Source organism: Protopterus annectens, chromosome 11.part0 (genome assembly GCF_019279795.1).
Source record: "Protopterus annectens isolate FY-2018-M chromosome 11.part0, PAN1.0, whole genome shotgun sequence".
Classification (NCBI taxonomy): domain Eukaryota; kingdom Metazoa; phylum Chordata; order Ceratodontiformes; family Protopteridae; genus Protopterus; species Protopterus annectens.
The window spans coordinates 505,903,459-505,927,989 of record NC_056745.1 but is presented as its reverse complement, the minus strand read 5'-3'; the positions used below and the strand labels follow the sequence as shown (position 1 = coordinate 505,927,989).

Sequence of the window (24,531 nt, the reverse complement as noted above, 5' to 3'; positions counted from 1 at the left end):
TCTGACTTTTGTTTTTTGTTGTCTAACTGTTGAAACAAATATTTCTACACTCTTGGTAAATATTCAAAATACCTTATCTTTTATAATCATTTAGCTGATCATGAGCGCGATTAAGAGCTTCTGCCTTATTCTCATTCAGATCCCTTTTTGCCTTCTGAATTCCTTTATTTTTTATATTTTTGCAAAATATCAGCAAACGTCTTATGTGATTTGTTTTACAAATTGCTGTTTATTCAAAAGTTTTTAGACTTTTACTTTATCAGTGATAACATTCAAGCTTGTCAGTAAAATATGAAGTGTAAGTAAAGTATATAGATGTAATAAATAAAAAAGAGACTAGTGGCAATGCAACAGTAAAAAATACTTGAATCATAAAAATATAACTGCAAAAAAGAAGCGGTGACACCAAAATATGAGCATTTTCATCTAAACTAATACGGTCTTCATTGGACATGAAAATGTTGAACAAAAGCCAGTGTGCTGAACAGTCACAGCCCTTAAGGCTATACACTTGTAATAGTTAACTCTATTGTCAGGCACACTGACGTCCCGCTCACCAGGCTGAACAAGGAGAAGGTCACGGTGAGCTGCCTGTCGGGCGCTAGGATCCGCCACATAACACAAGCACTCAGGTCACTCCAAGGAAAGTACAAATATGACTCAGTCATTGTCCATGCTGGTGTGAATGACCTGAAGACGTACCTCCCTGGACTACATGAAAAGAGACATAGAGGAGCTCTCTGAGCATGTGGCCCAGGCCGATATGACCCTGACCTTGAGTAGCATGCCACAATATGAAGACAAGATGATCAATTTCAACAATTGGCTTAAGTATTGGTATCATTCAAAGGGGATCCAATGCCTGTCAGCCTGGGATGACGTGCTCAACAAGCCACAATGCTTCGCTAGGGACAGCTTGCACCTGTCACCCCTGGGCTTTCGGATATTGGTAAAGGCTCTTGCTACCCCCATAGTGCCTTTTTTAGACAAGGCTCAAAAGACAAACCCACCTCCATAGGTATCACAAGGGATAAGAAACTAAGAGTAATGCTACTCAATGCCAGAAGTCTAAACCTCAAGATGCACACACTCGAAACTCTCCTTAGCATGGAGAACATCGATATCTGTGCAGTAACAGAAACCTGGTTCAAGGCTCCCGAGAGCACCCCAGCACTACCAGGTTATACCTCATACCATGCTTTTCGGCCACAAAACTTGGACCGACCCACAAAAGGAGGGGGAGTATCAATATTCATCAAAGATACCCACACCTCCAGGTTGGTGGCACAGCACGAAGCATCAGAGACTATCCATGTGCAACTAGCAGTGGGTAAAACTGCCTTCCAGTTTATAGCCTGCTACAGACCACCCTCCCTAACCCAGGAACCCCACTCGGCCTTCCTGAGAACACTGGAAAATATGAAGGTCTCTCCAAACACCATTATATTGGGTGACTTCAACTACCCAAACATAGATTGGGAGCATTACTCTAGCTCCAACACCCTAGCCCAAAGGTTCCTAGAATTTATAAACTCAAATGCTATGGAACAACTTGTTACCACTCCCACAAGAGGGGAAAACATACTGGACCTGATCATCACCAACATGGGGACTCTATGCTCCAGACCAGAAGTGTATTCCTCACTGGTAAGATCAGACCATAAACTAATCTCACTGGATATTCACATCCCGACACCACCGCCTGCCCAGAAAACCACAGTGAAAAACTTCTCTAAAGCAAATTTCACACTCCTCAAAACCGAGGTGGAATCCTTCAAAGCCCCCGGGCCTGTGGTAAATACGGCCCAGACCGCAGAATCCTTTATAAACGCATTCTATGAACACCTTCAGGAATGCATGGATCATGCGATCCCAAATAAAACCAAGACCCAATCCTCCAAAGGCAGACGTCCTGTCTGGTGGACCCAAGCCATAAACAAACTATACAATGGAAGGAGGAAGCTACTAAATGATAGAGCAAAATTCCAAAAAGGGAAGGCATCTCTGATCAGTATTAGCAAAAACTACAGGCACTAATAAAATCGTCTAAGGCCAGCTTCGAGAGAAAAATTGCACAGGACACTAAGGATAATCACAAGGCTTTCTTTAGTTATGTTAGGAACCTGGGTGGTAATTCCCAGATATGCTCAGAATTAGCCCAAAATGACAAAAAATACACTGAACCCACAGACATTGCCAACATCCTACCTGACAGGTTCAGTGCAAACTTCTCCCGCCCCCTCCCCACCAAAAGGGCAAATATCTATCCCAGCAGAGTGCTGCCCCCCTGACATCTCAGATGCTCAGGTAAGAGCTGTCCTCTCCAAAGCAAAAAACACAGCATCAATGGGACCAGATGGTGTCCCGGGCTGTGTCCTACATGAACTCCAAGAAGAGCTAAACCCAAACATAAAACTACTGTTCAATCTTAGCCTTACTACAGGATATGTACCCAAAGAGTGGCGTACAGCAACTGTGGTCCCTCTCCACAAAGGTGGTGCCTCAACAGATCCTGGAAACTATCGCCCCATAAGCCTGACTAGCTTGGTCTGCAAAGCTATGGAAAGGATCATCATGGACCTCATAAATAAAGATATTGGGGACCTACAGACACTGGATCCTACCCAGTTCAGCTTTGTTGAGGGCAGATCCTGCCTCTTAAACCTGGTTGATTTCTTTGAAACAGTCACCAAGGCCATTGACGAGGGGAAGGTGGTCCACACAGCTACCTGGACCTCGCAAAAGCCTTCGATACAATACCCCACTCAGGCATTATAGATAAGCTCACCAGCTTAAATATAAACCCCTATGTCACTAGATGGGTTGCAAACTGGCGCAAGAACAGAACCCACATGGTTAGAATTGCTGGAGCCATGTCAGACTCCAAACCAGTTACAAGTGGCACCCCACAAGGCTCAGTCCTGGGACCTCTCTTGTTCGGTATATATTTCTCAGAGGTACAGGCCAACATGGAAGGACTGTGACTGACCAAGTTCGCAGATGACTGCAAACTGGGCACCATAATTGACTCTCCAGCCGACACAAGCATCCTCCAAAAGGGCCTCATAGAAACAGACAACTGGTGCCAGAGCCATGGCCTTAAGCTAAACGCCAAAAAGTGTATAGTCATCCCCTTTGGCAAAAACAAAGTGCCCACAAATTACCACATAGGTGGTAATCCATTAAGTACAGAAGAAGTAATTAGGGACCTGGGGACCCAAGTTGATAGCAATCTCTCATTTGACAACCACGTGGCCAAAGTGGTTAGAAATACATTTTATATAGCCCACCTAATCATGAAGGGATTCACATCTAGATTAGTGGAGGTCATCGTGCCTCTTTACTCATCCCTCATCAGGCCCATAATTGAGTACAATGCCCCTTTTGGGATGAACCTTACCAGACACCTGCAGCAACTGGATAGACCCCAAAAGTACCTCACCAAGAGGATCAAAGGGCTCAAACAGATGCCATATGCTGCCCAGTTAAAGAAACTCCAGCTCTACTCAATGGCATACCGCCTGTTCAGAGGCGATCTGTGCCTGATGTATAAAGCCATGTTCAACCCGGAATTAATGGACATGCTGCACCTCAGAAAATCCAAATCTCATCGAGCTACACGGTCGAGAGACTTGAACCTCAGCACCGAAATAAATAGGACATGCTGGAGGGACAGATTCATAACCCAGAGGCTCCCTTCACTCTGGAATAAAATCCCAGTCCAGGTTAGGCAGAGTCCCTCAATGACTCTCTTCAAGAGGAATCTTGATGAGTGGATGGGAGATCGTAGGTTTACCCCGGGTATCACTTCTGTGTCACTGTTAGACAGAGGCACAGTATACTAACCTCAAAAAAGGGCATAGCAAAATTAATTTAAAATGGGTGGCGAAAGCCAAACACATTCTGGCTAGGCTTATAAATGCCCTAGGGCAGATAGCCTAGTATGAACCTATGAACCTATGAATAAAAAGCCATCTTTTGTACATAAATCTATGCAATCACACTTTCAGCCAACACTAATAAGCAAGCAAAATCACAACAGATTACTAAGATTCTCTTGACGTTACAAATATAGTCTCTTTAGCTACCTTGTTCTCTTGAGCAGTCAAAGATTTATCACTAAATAGCAAACATTTTGTACGCCGAGGTCTAGTTCTATTAAAACTCGCATGGTATCCCTTTCTAAATTCTTGCTTAACCTACTTCATGTGCTCCAATTCATCTTTATGTATTTCTTGTAGCAAAACATAAAGTTTTATTTTCTAATTTATAAAAAACTCCCAAGTATTTGTCAGGACCAGTTAGACTGCTGGCATTATATTACCCTTCTCAAATTCATATATACCATTTTTATGTTACTGTCTTTCATTCTCTTCTGTTATGCAACACCTCATGTTTCCTACACAGTAGAGGCATTAAGCAGTTCTCTTTCCAATACCATAAACTCAGTTAATGTTATCTTTCCTCACAACATTTCATGAAAAATGTGACATAAATAAACATTCTAAAACAAATTGTAACTGTGCAGTTCAAACTTAAAATATTCCAAGGTAAGAGAGGTATGACATTTAATAGGCATCTTCAAGCCCAGAATCTTCTTTGCACATCATGAGGAACAGTACAAACACATACTTATTTCAGTCTGGTTTCAGCTGTCTGATGTTTATCTACATCCTAAGATGGAAGTCAGTTATGGCTTATAATGCCCCATCCAGCAGAATGAGAGTTTCTGATTCATATCAATTCCATTTCACTTAATCGATACATGGCAAAATAAGGTATAAAAGACTCAGTTAAATAAGACTGTAAAGTCGAATGCAATACAAATGTCCTACTTTCCATGCTAAGTTCTACACCCGAGTGTTTAAAAAAACCTATGGGTCTGGTGCCAATTGTGCACCATAATGTTATGGCATACTGGAGTCTTTTATAATACCAGCTGAACCACTTACTCTCTGTCCTGTACATGACTCGAGAATAATGCCTGTGTATCCAGGCAACTCGGCCGGGTGACAGATTTGTGATACAGAGACATTTAATAAGCCTAGCCTGGGGAGGAGGAACAATGGCAGATGTTTTCAGTCTCACTTTGACATGGTCTAACTGGCTGATTTGTCTGTAAGTGGGAGGGATGTTGTTCCACATCTTAGCTATTATGTCTGAGTAGAAGTTTTTACCAGAAGTGGTGTGTGCATTTAGTATTTGTCAGGTATAGATCTTCAGAACGTATATACAAAGCTAGGACTGGGGCTATTGAGGAATGTTTGTTATGCTGGTATGATATGATATTATATTTGGCTAGGTATAACTCAAGGAGTTTGTAAATTTTAGCCAGTTGATTTTGTTGATGGCAATACAACAACAAAACAATTTCGACACCACCCACAACAACGCTTCCAGCACCAGGTCCTCTAATCTTCAGTTTTCAAAACTATTAATTCAACCTCAATTGAAGCGGATTTTGATGATTTCAAAAATAAACTGTATGGGTTGAGAAGCAACCAAATGGAGATAGATTATTTGTATGAATGTTTCAATGTTAAACATATTCACGTTAAACATGGCACTGCACAATACAGACAGATGTGTGATATTTTTGACAAGGCAGGGATTGAAATTATGAAGCTAATGATTTCAGAATATGAGAATAAAGCTAACATTTTAAACACTGAGTTGAATGCCTTACACCAGCTGGTAGTTTCTGACAACCATTTCTCCACGGTCAAACATGAATATGACAAGTTGTTTGATGATGTTGATTCATTCTGTAATAAGATCATGAATCGGAAAATTAGAAAGCTTGAGAGAGATTTACATGAATATAGGAATGATTTAGCATACCCATGCCACAATAAATTTTCCAAAACTGTTAGATCAACCAGTACCCCTGGTAATGGTGGGGACGATTGAAAAAGATAAGAGACAATGTGAGCAGGATTTTCCCATGCACCTCCCAAACCACAGAGGACCGGGTGGAGGTGGACGAACAAACAATATTAGAAAATTACATTCAAGACCTAACAAATCCCTCCAATGACACTTGCCCCTGCACTGAACCTATGGACTACACTGTCCTGCCCAGTACCAAAATCACTGTAACAAAACATGACAACTGCACTATTTATAGGAACAATGATTTTATCATTCATAACTACACAGACCTTGTAGTCAATGACACAGCTTTTAACCTTTTTACAAAAGGTTTTCATTTTGTCCCCACTAACAGAGCAAACTTGGCCCAGTTATTAGTTGACCTCAAGCTATTCATTAGAGGACTTAACCTCAAACACTTTTTTACAGGACAAATTTGGCAACCTACAGGACTGAGGTTGTATGAGGAATTAATTGAACAGGATGACAACCCCACCAGACCGCACTTAACAAACTTGAACACTGATGATTTTGAATACATCAACAAATTGTTTGAAGAACATATTAGAATTATGAAATGCACCATGTTCTGCATGATGACACCAATACTGTTTCATTTAAATGAATACAATATTGCACTTGCAAAAATTAAATCTTCTTATTCATAAATGAAAAACTCTACAACTTCTTGATTGTTAATAAACCAACCATTCCAGTCATCTTAAGACCCACAAGGGCATCAGCCCACCATTGACATCAAAGACCTTTATTCCATTGGGTTAGATTGGTTTACTGATTTTTTTACCAAAGAAACCAATTTGGGAAACAATTTCATCAATTTAATCATTGATATGATGAACACGGTCTTAAATAATAACTTTATTTTTTATTTACTGCAGATACCTTGATGACATCTGCCTCATTTGGAAAGGCACTGAAGACCAATTGTCAAGTTTCCTGGAACATATTAATAACACCACGGATTTTCTGACCTTCACACACAACATTAGCCATGAAGAATTGCATTACCTTGATGTTACCATCTGGCAAACTCTTTACTGCACTATGAGAGTCAGCATCAGCTTTATCAAAAGAAGGGCATAGTAAAGTGACAAATCATAAGAGCATCAAGAATGTGCAGCAGATTTTCCGACTTTCTAGAAGAGACTCAGAATCTACATTGTATGTTCAAAATTCACTAACGGATGAAACCTCACACAACAACAGAACAAAGAAAAGGATGGGAACTTTATTTACACCTTTTCTGACAATTCTGAACAAATTGAAACCATTGTATCCAAATATTGGTTTGTACCATCATTCCCGACAAACCTAATTTTGTGAGGAAGAGGGGACAAAACCTCAAAGAAATCTTTGAGAAAAAACTTACAACAACAAATCACAACTCACAACAGAAAAAAGGCACCTTCAAATGTGGTGCCTGCAAGCAATGTCCCTTCATTATAAACAAATCCTACATCTACTTAAAATCTAGACACACTTGCATCAGATCCCCTGGCCACTTTTCTTGTGTAACAAAAGGAGTTGTTTACATTGGGCTCTGCACCATCTATATAGGTAAGACCGAGAGAGAATTCAGGAAAAGGTTGTATGAACACATCTATGACATTGAAAAGAAAAAGGAAAGTAATGCCTTTTTCAAACACTCACTTACATGTCCCAACTACAAACTGTCCTTCATGATCCTTGAACAATTGAATCCCAACACTAGAGGAGGGGACTGGGAATCAACCTTGGAATACAGGGAGCTGATTTGGCAGCTTAGGTTAGATGCAGGAAGGCCCCCGGGGTTAAATGGTACACTTAGCATAGGCTCAGTATTGAAGCTCAGAAGGGCCAGGCTGTAGCATGTTTCACTACATTCCCACCTTACATACTACCTCATGTACATTCCACACACTTCCTACAACTTCTCAAATGGGTGACTTCTATGTGTATTACAACATTAATTTTATGATCAACAAAACTGTATTATACACACCCTCATGTCATTCAGAATTGCTGATGTCAAATCCACTTGGTTCATATATAACCCCTATTTCTATTTCCATTTTACACTTTTAATACTGGTTCTTCCTTTTGTTGGACAATCCAAGTATGTAATTTTAAAATGATACCAATATGGTCCACTAATTATGTATAAGCAATGCAGATGTCAGGTACATTTTCTGTACACCTAACTGATCTGTTTATTTATCTGCTCATGACGTTTTAAACTGTTTTTTAATGAAATTCAGCTGTAATCTAACATGTGACTAATTAAGACCTTCTATTTAAACACTTTGAAGGAAACTGTTTCTGACTTGAAAAAAAGCTTTATATTACCCAAAAGCGCTTGTCTGATTTTGCTGTTTTCAATTTGCTGACCTTTTGGATTTTTTATTACTCAATAAGGAATAAAGGATCTGCCTTTTTTACAAACTATTGTCTTCATTTCACGGTCTTGGAGCTTCTTTTCCTGGTATTGTTTGGCTTGCTTCTGGTTTTTTGATAATACAATGGAGGGTCCTATTAGGTTGGAGGCAAATTTTGCTGTTTTGTTACAGCACTGTTAAAGTCTAGCCTGCTGAATTACATGCAGGTTACTGAAACTGGGGAAGGCATAGAGAAGTTTAAGTAGAGGAAAGTTCTTTTTATGGTTAGTCTGACTTTCTCTGTGAGATATGGTTTGGCACAATACAGTGCCCCTACGTTTTGGAGGACTTCCTTGATAAAATGTTGAAGTGGTGATCACATTTTAATTTGTCATCCATAAGTACACCTAATACCTCTGCATAGGGAATTATTTCTGTAGTTGTATTTTTGAATGATGTAATAGAGTAGTGGTGTGACTAGAGAGAGGTGAAGGGGGCTCCTCTCTCAGGTGTAAAGTGCTAGGAGACATGATCGGCAAATGCTGATGGTAACGTAGTGCCATAAATGCATTTGAGAAATGAAGGCCGGTACTGTATCTGTGGTATTTTAGCTGCGGCAAGCCACTTTTTACATTTGTAGTAAGTGGTTTCCTACAGTTTTAAAGCAGAAGAGCTGTTTTTGGTCCACAACATTGAGAAGTCATTTTTTTTTGGGGGGGGGTGGTTACAGATCAGGGAACTGCATAGGGCACAAGATAATTTGGCTATGTCTCTTCTTCTTCTCTTTTGGCTGTTCCTGTTAGGGATCACCACAGTGGATCATCTGTTTCCATTTCTTCCTGTCCTCTGCATATTGCTCTGTTACACCAACCACCTCCATGTCCTCTCTCACCACATCCATAAACCTTACCTTAGGCCTTCCTCTTTTCCTCTTACCTGGCAGCTCTGTCCTTGGCATCCTTTTCCCAATATACACAGCATCCCTCCTCAGCACATGTCTAAACCAATCCAATCTTGCCTCTCTGACTTTGTCTCCAAATCGTTCAACCTGAGCTGACCCTCTAATATACTGATTCCTAATCCCGTCCATCCTTGACACACCCAGTGCAAATCTTAACATCTTTAACTCTGCCACTTCCAGCTCTGACTCCTGCCTTTTTGTCAATGCCAACATCTCCAACCCATACAACATAGCTGGTCTCACTACCCTCTTGTAGACCTTCCCTTTTACTCTTACTGGTACCCGTCTGTCACAAATCACTCATGACACTCTTCTCCACCCATTCCACCCTGCCTGTACTCTCTTCTTCACCTCTCTTCCACACTCCCCATTACTCTAAACTGTTGATCCCAAGTACTTAAACTCTTCCACCTTCGCCAACTCTATTCCCTGCATCCTCACCATTCCTCTATCCTCCCTTTCATTCACACACATATATTCTGTCTTAGTCCTGCTGACCTTCATTCCTCTCCTCTCTAGAGCATATCTCCACCTCTTCAGGGTCTCCTCAGCCTGGTCCCTACTCTCATTACAGATCACAATGTCATCTGCAAACATCATAGTCCATGGAGCCTCCTGTCTGATCTCGTCTGTCAACCTGTCCATCACCATTGCAAATAAGAAAGGGCTCAGAGCTGATCCTTGATGTAATCCCACCTCCACCTTAAATACATCTGTCACTCCCACTGCAGACTTCACCACTGTCACACTACCCTCGTACATATCATGTACCACTCTTACATACTTCTCTGCCACTCCTGACTTCCTCATACAATACCACAACTCCTCTCTAGACACCCTATCATATGCTTTCTCCAAGTCCACAAAGACACAATGCAACTCCTTCTGACCATGTCTCTGTGATCATTAATTTGGTTTTCTAACTGAACAACTGGATAGGATGAAGAGAATCAATCTGACCTTCTTTGAGTTTAGTATGAACTGAGTTTGATTTAGCCAGACCTTGATGGATGAGAAGCAATCCTATTTTATAGATGGCAATTCTTGTAGGGAGGGTACTTTGCTGATGATAGTCAAGTCATCAGCATATTTTATTAATGTGGCATTTTTGGCATCTTTTACTAGGTAATTAATAAACACATTGAATAGCAAAAGTCCTAATATCGATCCATTAGGTACGCCAACAGTTATGGTTAGGAATGGAGACAGGGAGTCTTGCCAATTGACGTATTGTGTTCTATTTGCAGGATAGCTCTGGAACCATGTAACTGAGCTAGGTGAAATGTTTGGGAATTTATGCAGACGTTATTGATGGGATACTGTATCTAAAGCCTTTAGAAAATAAATACACAGGAAATACATTTATATTTGAGATGACTATGGTTCACTGTATTAAGGAAGGTAAGCAAGCCTGTGCCTGTACTGTGATGTTGAGGTAAGTAAACTCCTGTCTATTAGATGATGAAGCATCTGGGAGTAGATGCATTTTTTTAGATTTTTTTTTCCAGAATGGGGAAGGATACCAGTATGTCTATAATTAGAATTTTTTGTGAATTTACCTCCTTTATAATGTTACAAAACATCAAACCAACGCTGCTGAAGGTAACTTGAAGAAATATAAGTTACAAAACACACAAGAGATTCTTGAGTATACCACCACTGAGACGCACGTTACAAGAATCAAGACCAAAGAACTCTAAAGCCAAGTTTTAATAAAAATACAATAAAAAGGTATGTAGAAGCATACAAAAAAGCCTTTTCAATATATTTTGATAAGCACTTTAGGCAATGGGGAATTTGGCCAGGTAGTTGATTTTGATTGGCTGGCTTTGAAAAAAGAAAATAGTATTGGTGGAACCTCTCATGTACCAAGAGCTGATTGGGTTGAAAGAGGTAATATTGTGAAACTCTCCATTGTAAAAAAGAAGCCGTCCTATTGGACAAGAAAGTGGGCTAGGCCATGTATTTGATTTTCATTGGCTTATTTAGTAATAGGTCTGAAAAGAGGCAGTGGCCCTGCGTAAGGAAAATGATTGGTGGAATTCGTTTTTAATAGAGAAGCAAAAGCCTAATATTTTATGATCTGATGAAGGTTAAGGCCGAAAGTGCTTATCAAAATATATTGAAAAGGCTTTTTTGTATGCTTCTACATACCTTTTATTGTATTTTTATTAAAACTTGGTGATATTCTCAAGAATCTCTTGTGTGTCCTTTGTAATGTTAGTATGCACATTTGTATCTAAGTAGGTGGGACATAATATTCAATCACATATCTGTTATCAGTGTAGCAGCAGGGTACATACTAACATCTACTGCTAGTTTAATGTACTCAGTCAGTCTACTGCTAGTGTTGTAGTATTTATTTTTAAGGAGAGCTTTAATGGTAGATATTGATACTGCTTTAAGTGAGAATGAGTTGATGCTGCTGGTAGGTGTGTTACTAGAAATGGAGGTTTTAGATGTATATGCTTTGTCAGGGGTAGGTGATATCATATTAGCAGATGAGGTAGCTGGTTTAATGAGGGAAGTGGCTGCATTTATGAAGTGCAAGTTGAATCTGGTGGCACCTGTTGTGTTACTTTCAGCTGATAATGAAGTTGCCTGGGATGGCTTAATTGGTTTTAACAGTTTATTGATTGTGGCCTAGAATTTTTTTTGATTATTATGTTCTTTTTCTTGGCAGTTATACAAGTAGTTTTCTGTCAGACATGCTTTGGCCTGATTTTCTACATGCCAGTAATGTTGCTAGTTATGCAGAGATTTAGTTCTATGCCATATTTTCCAAATGTTATCTATGATGCATGATTTGTTTTGTTACTATAAATAACCAGGGGCTAGGTTGGCTTTGACCCTTTTCTTCCTTAATGGTGATTGTTAATTATGTTTAGAAACGTGTTGTCTTTGGGGAATTTTAATAGGTTTTCTTTCATAGTTAATCAGTCAATTTTGGAGCAAAAGTGGTGTGAGTAGTGTGGTGGCCAGTTAAAATATCTGGCAATGTACCAGCAGTGAGAATAGTGTTAGGCTTGTTAATTAGAATCCAGTCAAGATTACAATGGGTGTGAGTGACTTTGTTATATATGGTGGGCAAGTATATGAGTACTGAGAATCCAAAGAGGTTCATAATATGGGAAGTGTTATTAGTTGTAGTAGGGGATCGGTTAATATTTAAGTCACTTAAGATTAAACTCGTCCAGTTAATATGTAGGGATAGCCAAGGTAAGATGTCTTCTGCTACAGGGGTATTATTACTGGGGGCAGTATAGCGCAACTAAGCATAACTCTTTCATTTATTAAGTTAATGAGGGTAATTAAGAACTCTTCATTGTTGAAGTGTGGTGATTGTATTAGGTGAGTAATAACCTTGAACTTGTTCAAATACAGAACGGCCTATGTGCTCTGAGGATTTCACCATCTTTGATGTTAGTTTTTAGCCATATTTCAGTAATTATAAATATGTCAAGGGAATTCAGAGCAGCCCAGGTATGACATTTTGTGGTCTTATTTTCTATTCTCCTAATATTCATGTTGTACAGCTTATGTCACGCATTGGGAGTGGCATTTTATTTGAGGTTTTGATGGTTATTGCTGGTTGCACTAGTAAGGTTAGTGTTTTTTTTCTGGGAGCTTGGGATTGGCATGGACATCACCATAGAAATGTATATATTAGTGTACTTTGGGAGTATGGGATTGTGGCTTCATTTGTATCTTTGTGAAGAGATTGTGGAATTTGGTTTATGGTGCAGGTTCTTGACTGTGAATAGTATATATAAATTGTATTGTAGAAAGTGGTTGATACATTGTGGTACAGTTTGAGCTGGTTGTAGTTTAGGTGTGTAAATATAGGGAAGTTAGCTAATGTTGAGCTAGGAGTATGGAGATAAGAGCAAGAAGGATTGCTATTCATGGGATATGAAGATACGTGTTTGTAGGACACTGTAACTCTGTTTTAATGATTTCTAGATATGAGATGATTAGGAATGGAAGTTGCTGAGGCCAATGTGGGAATTTTGTTTTTGTGTAGTTGGGTTGTAATATGATACTAAAAGTGGTTAAATGTGAGGTAATTATAATGGATATGTTACTAGTATTGTTTGTAGTAATTAAGTAGGGGATTTATGAAATGGATTGAGTTAAGAGGAAGGGTGGTTGAGGTGAGTTGAAACTACTGGACAATGAGACTGTGCGGGAGGGAAAAGTGGTACTTAAACGTAAGTTTGGGTGGATGGGAATTGCGGGAGTAATGAGTTCAAGTGTACCAAGGGCGAATGGAGCAGGTTCCCAACATGAATGTAACATTATCCAACAAAATGAACAATCTATGGAAATGAAAGCAAGATGTCCTGAGGAAGCTAAAGAGCTAAAATAAGGGTAGGCAAAGACTGCTGCAAACATGAAAAGTAATAAGTACTACGAGTGCAAAGTGTAGTAACAGTAATAAGAATAGTATTCATTGTTCTGGTAAAATACAGGTGGGCAGAGGGTGCAGATATTATCAGGATCTCTCTTAAGGTGAAGAGGAATATTGGATGTCTAAATGGCACTTGATGGTTTGAAAAAGCACACTTTATAAACCAAGCAGTGACAAGGTTGCTCTGCAGCAGTGCTGGATTCATGGTTTAGTTTAAGTTTCCCATAGCTTTTACCTAATGAAGGTTGCCCTTTCTCTGTAGTGAAGCAGGAGTGTCCCTTTGTCTGCAGCCTGCTGAGTAGGTGTAGCACTGAAGGACAGTGTGAAGCAGGGATGGACAGGAGGACAGGTAAAGTTAAATATTGTCTGGCACAAGCAAACCTAGAGGCAGCACTATTCCAGAATGTCCCTACTCCAGTGCTATAATGTACAGTCCTCTGATTCTCAGCATGAGGAAAAGTGTTAGGAAAGATTCTAATAACGCACAGATCAGTGGTGTCTTTGTACAGCATTTGGGAATGACAGTGCCTTCATTTTGTTGTACTCTTTCCTTATGAGTACTAATTGACTGACTGACAAATTTCAGCTTAGGAAGTTTTATCTTGCTGAAATTAAATAAATGAAAAGAGGGGTTAGGTAGCCAATCATCAAGACACATACATCAATATGATATAATCAAAAATAAAACCAAAGGAGGGAAGGACTGCAACAGAACCGATAAAACAACCATCTGTAAGGCCAAGAATGATGAGCACTGAATTTTTGCAAGGAGGGCAGTGATGAAGGGCTGAAGCAAGGCATGTAATGTGTGTGTGAGATTACATAGAAGATGCTTTATTATGTGTTCTAAACAGTGGGGTCAAAGTCAGAGATAATATATAAAGGGAGTTTCTGCTACATTATTCATGGTGTCTGCTACTTGCATTATATAACTAGGTGCACAGTGGATCAATGGATTTGCATCACACAGTTTAAGCTACACTGTGCCATTTCAAAATGTTTTTCCTCTCACCCACTTTAATATTTTGTCCTTATCCTAGGAAATAAGTATATTTTACAGATTCTACGCAATTAAAATGAATGCAAAAAGACGAAATGCCATTTAACTGAAAAAAAAAACTGAAAACCATTTTTTTAAACTTTATTTTCAAGGAAACAGGCCCCCTGCGTACCATATGGTGGGACGTATTCCCCCTCAGCCCCAACATATATATTCTCACTCTGAGTTTGCACAGCATTCTGTTTAATAGGAAAACATCTGTGTTTGCATTGAAACACAATGCCTGAGCTCACAGTGAGACTATATCAGTAACGGTGGGTATGTGAGTAGAGTGTCGCATTGGGGAAGTACAGTGGAGCTTGCCCACCTGCAGAAATGTATATAATGATGTATTGTTTTGTAAAATTTGTATGTTAAGTAGTAATACTATTAGGTATGCATGCCATCAGCAGAGAGTATGTTAGCAATAGGAAGTACAAATAAATGGCTAGTTAGGACAGAAGAATGATACTTTTCAGTGAACAATGTTGCAACAACAACCATAAGTTGCAACAGCATAGGTTCATAGACTTATAGTTTCAACTCCCAGGGTTATTGTCCTACTGGCTTTCAAGAAGTTTAATTGCTATAATTCCGTGGTGATATTTTCTACCTCCTATATAAATTGCAAGATTATTTTAGTTGAAGTTAATAGAAGCCTTCTTGGGATTGTAAGATAGCAGTCTAATTTGCAGTTTAAGAATGAATGCATTCCTTTGTATTAGTATACTGTGACAATTACATTCAAATAATATGCATGTCTGAAGATATTAATTACTGTCTCACCACAGTGCTCTGAGCTGCTTCCGACCGCCCATAGGCTTAGTTAGCACGATGATGTTAATAGTGTGCATACACATACAATATGATAGAGCAGTTTCAGAACTACTGTGAGTGGCACTGAGTAATTATTGTGATCTTAGCAACCAGTTTCTCTTTTTTTATGGAGTTTCAGATGGTTATGTTTAATTACTGTAGAATTATATATTTATATTTTATAGCAAATGATGCTGCAGAGATTAAGACTTAAGAGGATACGTATTCATGAAGTATGCTATGTGCAGATAGGAAAGTTAGGAGCAAAATGTTGCTGTTCTAACAATTTTAACAATATTTTTAGTTATTGTATAACATCTATTTCATCCTATATGCTACACAGACAGTGCAAGCCACGTGCATTTTGAAAAATAATGCTTAGCTAACTGTTGCACAGTAAGTGTAGGAAGAAGAATACCTGTCACATTGGTTTCATAAAACAACAGTTCTTTATCTTTATATGTATCACCTCCTACTGCTAACCGGAATAACTGGTTTAATATGTGTATTTCCTGTAATGTATTTAAAATGCATATCGCTACAGATAGGGAATCTAAATGTAATGCATAAACCACATGGTTGCTAAAGGATTGTCCAGTAATGATCTTTCAGTTAATTATGCAGTATGGAGAATAAAACAAAACAGGTGCCAGAAGCTGGGGATTGTAACAATATACTGTATCATGAAATATTTCTGCATGCGTGCCATAATATTGGTTAACTTCCTGGACAGCACAGATAGCATAGCTGTCATGGGGCTGTTATAGAAGAGGCAGTCACTGGTGCTGAAAATATGTTTTGTCTTTAGCATATCATAGGATGTAGTGGTCATGTGTACTGACTATCACAACCCAAGGTTTATGAAATTGGGTATGAGTATATTGTGCATCCATTACCCATAAATGCATATTTTACAAGCATTTCTAAGTTGCTCTTCGGGTACATGTACTCAATAAACCTACAGCATCATAAAAGAAGACTTTCCTCAAGCAGTCCAGTGAGTGAAATCCAACAGTAAACATGAGGGTTCTGACCTTGCCAGTTCTTCCTTTTATGCAGTTACTGAAACTCACATAATAAATATACTAATTTAGAGAAGAAAAGCGCCTATTTCTGAAATGGACTGGTACACTTTAGTGACTCTCCACTCACGCTCTGCAGGTTAGGTCAGTATTAAACAAGAACAGAAGTTAGCATGAGTTGATGAGTGACATACCTTTGTCAGATAATTCAAAGCTTCACAGACATAAAGTGCATTACAGCAGAAACTGTGTTAAATGAATGCTTAGGCTGGTAAAATGTTATTCTGTAACATTACTGAAGACATATTTAGTCCTGTTTATAAGATACTTGCATTTTAAGTTTTAATCAACTGTCCTATTTGAATCCGATCATAAAAGACCCATAAGGAATCACACAAAAACTACAAGTCCAGAACAACAGCTGACTAAAGTTATTATATCTGATAGCTAACACACTAAGTACAAGTAGCTCTTTTTAAATAAACCCAGGACTACATGAAGAAACTCACCTGGAACTCATAGCCATAACTGCATGTATTAAATTACTAAATGGGATACCTTACTACCGCCATGCAATAAGGACGAGCAGGATGACGAACAAAATGCAGAGGTGTTTGTGGTGTAAATAAGTAGGAAATTCCAACACTCCTATGCTGTGGCAGTGGAAAGAATAATACACAGCCACAGAACTTCATGGATGGCAGTGGAAGGAATAATACACAGCCACAGAACTTCACGGATGTTAGTGGAAAGAATAATACACAGCCACAGAACTTGACGGATGGCAGTGGAAGGAATAATACACAGCCACAGAACTTCACGGATGGCAGTGGAAGGAATAATACACACCCACAGAACTCCAAGGATGTCAGTGGAAGGAATAATATACAGCCACAGAACTTCACAGATGTCAGTGGAAGGAATAATACACAGCCACAGAACTTCACGGATGGCAGTGGAAGGAATAATACACAGCCACAGAACTTCACGGATGTCAGTGGAAAGAATAATACACAGCCACAGAACTTGACGGATGGCAGTGGAAGGAATAATATACAGCCACAGAACTTCACAGATGTCAGTGGAAGGAATAATACACAGCCACAGAACTTCACGGATGGCAGTGGAAGGAATAATACACAGCCACAGAACTCCAAGGATGCCAACAGTAGTGAATGGCAAGCATTCTCTCAACTTTTAAGTAAGCACACTCAAACATACATTTACAAAGGACATACAAGATGCCTACTCTTTGGCTGAAGTGGTTCTGATAATGGTGCATGATATCTTTACCCCATCTCACAACATGCTTGAATGGTTGGACTGAAATTAATGGCTGCATAAAACTTGGCCAGCTTATCTTTAAATGGGGTAAATATTAAAGTGGTGGAGTGTACGTATTACAATAAATGAAGCTGCACCTGCCCCTCAAAGGTGTACAAGTTAAGTTTCTCTTTTAATTTTATCAAACACAAACAAATCCTTGTGGTTCAACTTGTAGGTGGGTCTTATCAGAGTCTGTCTATGTCAAAGTACCCTCTGCAGTGGGAACAATAGAGGTTGTATATTAAGCAGGCTTTTAGGACACTTGGTTGCTTAGGAACAAACACTTTCTAAGTCAATCAAGTGATTATAATGTGTGGATGCATTTCCTTCACTTGGTAAAATCCATGCTGCTTGCTAACCATGGTCTTGCAGCTGGGCACTCATGTCCAAGGGCTCTTGCACTGGCTGTCACTTAGATGTGTGAGTTCATGCAGTGTATTACAGCTGGGTGGAGTGAATGGGTGTAAGGAGAAGTTTCATGGTTTGAGTTAGGAGGTGACTGGGAGCTTTAGGATTAGTCTTAATGAGTGAGATTTTTAGGTTTAGGATGCAACTTGAAGTTTTAGGAGAACAGGGGTTTGGATTAGGGTTAAGGAATGACTTGGAGTTTTATGTTTTGAGACTGAGGCTTGAGATTAGGTTTAGGAAGCAAGATGGAGTTAGATGGTTAGGGTGAGGGTGGGGATAAGGAGTTTTAAGGTTGAAGTTGGTGGGTGAGATTAAGGATAGCAAACAACTAGGAATTTTAGGTTTAGAGAGTGGAGATGGGATTAGGGTTAAGGAACAACTAGAAGTTTTAGAATTACAGTTAGGGAATAATATTTGGGATTAAGGTTAGGGAGCGGGTAGAAATTTTACGGATAGAGTTAGGATTCTATGCAGGTAGATGTAGTAAGCCTGAGCTGCTGGGGGGTTGGGTACTTGCCACTTTGAGTAAGTATCAACAAGCAGGTAAATTGTGAGCTAATAGCGTGTAAACAGCTGAAGCAGATTTTGTTTGAACTGCTCAAATATTTATTCACAAAGTTTTCAAAACACATATCACCAGATACAACAGGGAGCCCTAAAAATATTTTCTTTCTTTCTTATTGTTTCAGACATATAAGTGTGTGAATTATTTTTCCCATATAACTTAATCTGAACTGCATCTCTCTGTAGCCACCCATGTGCCAGTCTGAGCAGATGCTTGTTTGTGTGCATAACTGTGAAACTCACGGGAGTCATTAAATACACCTTAAGATGCATTTCTACTGTACGTTTGCTATGAATAATTAGAAAACCTGAACTTGTGTGCTATTTTCTTCTTTTGCGAAGTGATGTTTGATGCAGGTAATTTAGATGCAGGATGAAGCTCCAGGGGAGAAAGTACTTTTTGATTCTGTCAAACATTATGTATCAGTATGCCACAGGATCGTAACCCTGTACTGTCAAACGTTATGTATCAGTATGCCACAGGATCGTAACCCTGTACTGTCAAACGTTATGTATCAGTATGCCACAGGATCGGAACCCTGTACTGTTAAATGTTATGTATCAGTATGCCACAGGATCATAACCCTGTACTGTCAAATGTTATGTATCAGTATGCCACAGGATCATAACCCTGTACTGTCAAATGTTATGTATCAGTATGCCACAGGATCGTAACCCTGTACTGTCAAACGTTATGTATCAGTATGCCACAGGATCATAACCCTGTACTGTCAAACGTTATGCATCAGTATGCCACAGGATCATAACCCTGTACTGTCAAATGTTATGTATCAGTATGCCACAGGATCGTAACCCTGTACTGTCAAACGCTATGTATCAGTATGCCACAGGATCGTAACCCTGTACTGTCAAATGTTATGTATCAGTATGCCACAGGATCGTAACCCTGTACTGTCAAATGTTATGTATCAGTATGCCACAGGATCATAACCCTGTACTGTTAAACGTTATGTATCAGTATGCCACAGGATCATAACCCTGTACTGTCAAACATTATGTATCAGTATGCCACAGGATCATAACCCTGTACTGTCAAACGCTATGTATCAGTATGCCACAGGATCGTAACCCTGTACTGTCAAACATTATGTATCAGTATGCCACAGGATCGGAACCCTGTACTGTTAAATGTTATGTATCAGTATGCCACAGGATCGCAACCCTGTACTGTCAAACCTTATGTATCGGTATGCCACAGGATCGTAACCCTGTACTGTCAAATGTTATGTATCAGTATGCCACAGGATCATAACCCTGTACTGTCAAACGCTATGTATCAGTATGCCACAGGATCGTAACCCTGTACTGTCAAACATTATGTATCAGTATGCCACAGGATCATAACCCTGTATATCATGTGGCAATAGTTACTGAAACGAGAGGCCAATTGAACAATTAGTTAGAGTGCACATGTTGGGCTTAGTATATGACCAGTTGTTGAACCCTGCAATCGTTGTTACTTATATGAAGTGGTTGTGGTTTAATTATCTCAGTTTTGTTCACTGATCTGAAATTAAAAGGGAAGACAAAGAACATTGGCCACCTTTTAAAGGACTCATGTTATTTTTTAACTAGAATTACAGAGTCGTTATGTGACAAATACTTTTTGTGACAATTGATATTAAGGATTTGTACTCTGTTATCCAACACCAGATTGGCATTCGGTGGTTCTATAAATATTTATTTAAAAATAGCCACATGAATCATGCAGAGATTTTGCTACTGAAGGACTTGATGGGATTATACTAATGAATAACTTTTATATTTTTTGAAGGTCATATTTTCCACCAAAAGACAGGGGTGGCTATGGGCGCAGCTTGCACCCTGTCTTTGCCAATCTGGTGGTGGCCTGTTGGGAACAGGAATATGTTTTGAATTTCCCCCTCTAGGGCATTTTGGGCCTTTTGTGGCATGTTTTTGGATGATATTATAATTGTTTGGAATGATACTGAGGATAGACTGATGGCATTCTTCACTTACATTAATGGCACCACTAACTTCCTTAAATTTACTATGAATTTTTCAGGAGTAGAAATGGCTTATTTGGAGGTTAAGACCACTAACAACAAGGAGGTGAGGAGATCTGAGTCATCTATTTTTACAAAACCCACTTACTCCAATACACTGTTACACTTCTCTAGTTGGCACCCCTTTTTTAAAAAAGGGCTCTGGTGAAAGGACAACTTGTCTATTTAGCCAGGATGATATTTGATGGTGAAGTCTTTTACAAACAGAGTGAAATATTGATAAACTTGTTTGAAAAAAGAGGGTACCCCAGAATATTTATTAAGAATTTAGCCTTGGAAGTGTTTAATAAAAGATGGAAAGGGTTATTCTTCCCTTTGTTAGGTAAAACAGACTTTTTTTTCTAAAATGGACCAACTAGGTGATGAATTAAGTGTAGGTAAAGCTTTGATTCTCACATATAATACAACATTTCCAGCCATTAAGAGAGTAATACAGAGGAATTAGGACATTGTTTCTATTGATAAAATATTACAAGATCAGTTGGAGAAAAAAACACAGAATAATTGTCTAAAAGGACTTTGATATAAAAAAAAAAACTTTTGGAAGACACTTTGTAATTAATACCTATCCAGGTATGAGGGTTTGTGGACACTGCAGCCAATACCACTATATGTTAGAGGGCAGTACCTTTTTTATTGAGGGGTATGGAGAAGTTCATATCAGACACAAATACTACTGTTTAAGCAAACAAGTGGCATAAGTGGCCCAGTACACTGGATGTGCCAGTTTTTATATCAGTAAAACTGAGAAAACCTTTAAAACAAGGGTATACCAACATCTTTACGATATCAAAAGGAAAGCTGCACATAATGCTTTGTATAGACACATATTGAAAACAATGGGCACACTTTTAAGTTTTACATAGTGGACGATGTGAAACTGGACAAAAGAGGGGGACCTTGGAAAGATTTATTACAGGTCAAAGAATTAAAGTGGCAACTTAGGATGAATGCCACAGGTCCCTATGGGCTGAATGAAATGGTGTCTATAAGTTGCATATTAAGCTGGAAGGCAGATCTTTGATTTTGATTGAGATTTTAATGTGATGGAGTATTCTGGATTTTAATATGACAGATTAACCATTTTTAATATCCAAAAACAAGCATATTTATATTCTTTAATATTGTAGGAGTTATATTAGGTGGAGAAACATACTGACAACGGTTCTATGGGAAGTGCAATAAATGTTTTTTTTTATTTTATTTTAATAACATTATATTTAAATATATATATATATATATATATATATATATATATATATATATGCACAATTTTATATTCACAGGGAAAGTAATTTGGCAGTCCGTTCGTTCATTGAACTGGAGCTTCGCTGGATTCAGCTTTGGTAAGTACAATTCTTTAAAACGTACTTTCATGTAAAGAAAGCAGTTCCATAAATATGTGTGTGTGTGTGTGTGTGTGTGTGTGTGTGTGTGTGTGTGTGTGTGTGTGTGTATATATATATATATATATATATATATATATATATATTTATATACATACACACACACACACACACACAGATATGGGGGTGTACATGTGCATGTATGTGCACATGCACATTCACTTTCCCGTTTTGCTTCTTCCCTTCTACATGTTGCTTATTGAAAAGCCTCATTCTGCTATCACTATAGCATATTCTTCAAACTTTTACCAATGGCATTATTGTGTTCCATCACATTAATGAATACATGATGCACCCCACTCAGGATGTGCTACTACAGAATTTATGTTTCTTCGTGTGGATCTCTTAACAAAAAAAATGGAAAAGTTATACTTTATTCCTTCTTAACCATCAAATTCTGAATCTACAGCTAGAACTGCATCATTTCATTTTGTCTAGCAAAAAAAAAAAATAGCAAAAAAAAAGTGAGAGATCATACTTAAAATATTGTATAATTACTATGAAACCAAGTTAATTTATATAATAAAATCACTTTACTGTCAGTTAACTGTAAGGTAATATTAATTAGATGTAAAGCACAAACAATATGTTCTGAACTTCCTAATATTCAGGCGAAATAAGATCTAGATTATTTTAGGGAAGGTAATATTTGATAGACCTCCTTTTCAGTGACTGGTCGCTTGACAGAATTAGAATTCTTAATTGAAGGCTTAACTTCAGTTCAAAACATCTCTGTTACCCTTAGGCTCATAAAAAGAAACTTTCCTTTTCCTGAAAGTGCTGAAAACTGTACTTACCAAGAACAAATGTGACTGGGATTTGTTCAGCATAGTGGTCACAGTAAAGTGACAATTTTTCAAAGTATCGCTTTTGAGATTCTGAAATAAAAAATCTATAGCAACAATGAAAAAAAAAAAGAAAAAAGAAACAGCGATTGTATAATAGTATATTCTTGGAATACAAAAAAACCAACAACAAATGAACAAGAAAATGTGCTGTAACTAAAGAAGATGTGCACAAGAAAATGGGCTGAAACTAAAATTTAATCATTTGGTGCAGAATTTATTGAACAGAAATTGCTTCACAATTAAGTTCAAACTGAGGAGCCTGCAAAATATTTGTTAATAAGATATTGTAATTTCATGTGATTGTAATATTATTATTTTAGTAAACATTTTACTGTGCACTGGCTGTCAACTTAATTGCTTATGTAAGTAAATATAACAGAAGCAAGACTTATTGCAAATATTGATGCACCACAATTACCTTTGCAAACACACACACACACACACACACACACACACACACACACACACACACACACACACACACACACAACTTCTTTATCACTTTATCATGCATGGCTAAAAGAAACAAGGAATTGTCTATGAAAAATCATCCTGCTCTTACACATTTCTGTGTCATTTGTTTGGACAGCTGCTGGAGGACATCAAGTTTTGTTTAGCATATATACTTGTATCTGCAGTCTTCATCAGGCCATTCAAAAATTCCAAATTGAAATTACATAAAATTACAAAACATGCAAGAATGCAGTGCAGAACCCGGAGTATGGTATTGCATGATAATAACATAGATACACACCAGTTCTGAAAAATACATTTTTTAATTATTTCTTTTCATAACAGTAATTTAAGGCCAGCAGAAATGGAGGTACCTGAAATGATTTACCTGTAGATTAGACTCAAGGCCGTGTAAAGTCCAGCAAAAACAATGAACTCTCTGTACAATAGTTTGTAAATGCTGCCTCTCCAGCGCAGCAGTAGTCTGTGAAATCCAAAGAAAGTGGCATTGGCTACTTTACTGGAGTAAGTGACGGTCATCTTCTATATTATGTTTCTCTGAAAAAAAAATGCATGCTGTCTAATACATTTTGATTTAAATTATGTTTAGCATTTAAAAGGCAACAACTTTAAACACAAAAATAAATATTTGCTAAAAAGCTATAAAGTCACCTACCCTTTGTGCAAAGAGAATAATGACATGTGCCAGAATTCTGAACTCGAAGCAACCTGTTTTACAAAAGATCTAGCCTTTGCTTTCCAAATTGCATGTTTTTGTTATAATTCCATGTAGTGAGTCCAAATAAAGTCAGTCTGAGCTAAAGCAATTTCAACATTTGGAACAAAGCTACAGACAAATGGCCCAAGCTTAGAGTTCCACTTGTTACTGAATCTGTATTCTAGCTGATAGGTCACAGCAAAAACAAAAATTAAATGCTGACTGTGCTTTCCCTTCCCCCACCCCCAGCACCTGTCATGTAATA

General features: G+C 38.3%; 1 protein-coding gene across 3 annotated transcripts in view; it reads right to left on the bottom strand.

Moving 5' to 3' along the window:
* BEST3 (bestrophin 3) overlaps positions 1 to 24,530 on the bottom strand; it is a 474,344-nt gene extending 449,814 nt beyond the window's left edge. Inside the window, exons 1-3 of one of the 3 annotated variants that reach the window (XM_044088000.1) lie at positions 24,225 to 24,530; positions 23,937 to 24,106; positions 23,045 to 23,139 (exon numbers count right to left, since the gene is read on the bottom strand). In XM_044088000.1, the coding sequence (XP_043943935.1) occupies positions 23,045 to 23,139; positions 23,937 to 24,088 (247 nt within the window). In that variant the 5' untranslated portion in view covers positions 24,089 to 24,106; positions 24,225 to 24,530. Of the gene's footprint in view, positions 1 to 23,044; positions 23,140 to 23,936; positions 24,107 to 24,224 lie in introns of those variants that run through there. The other 2 variants (XM_044087997.1, XM_044087998.1) reach the window with 2 other exon arrangements.
* Between the last annotated feature and the right edge of the window lies 1 nt (position 24,531).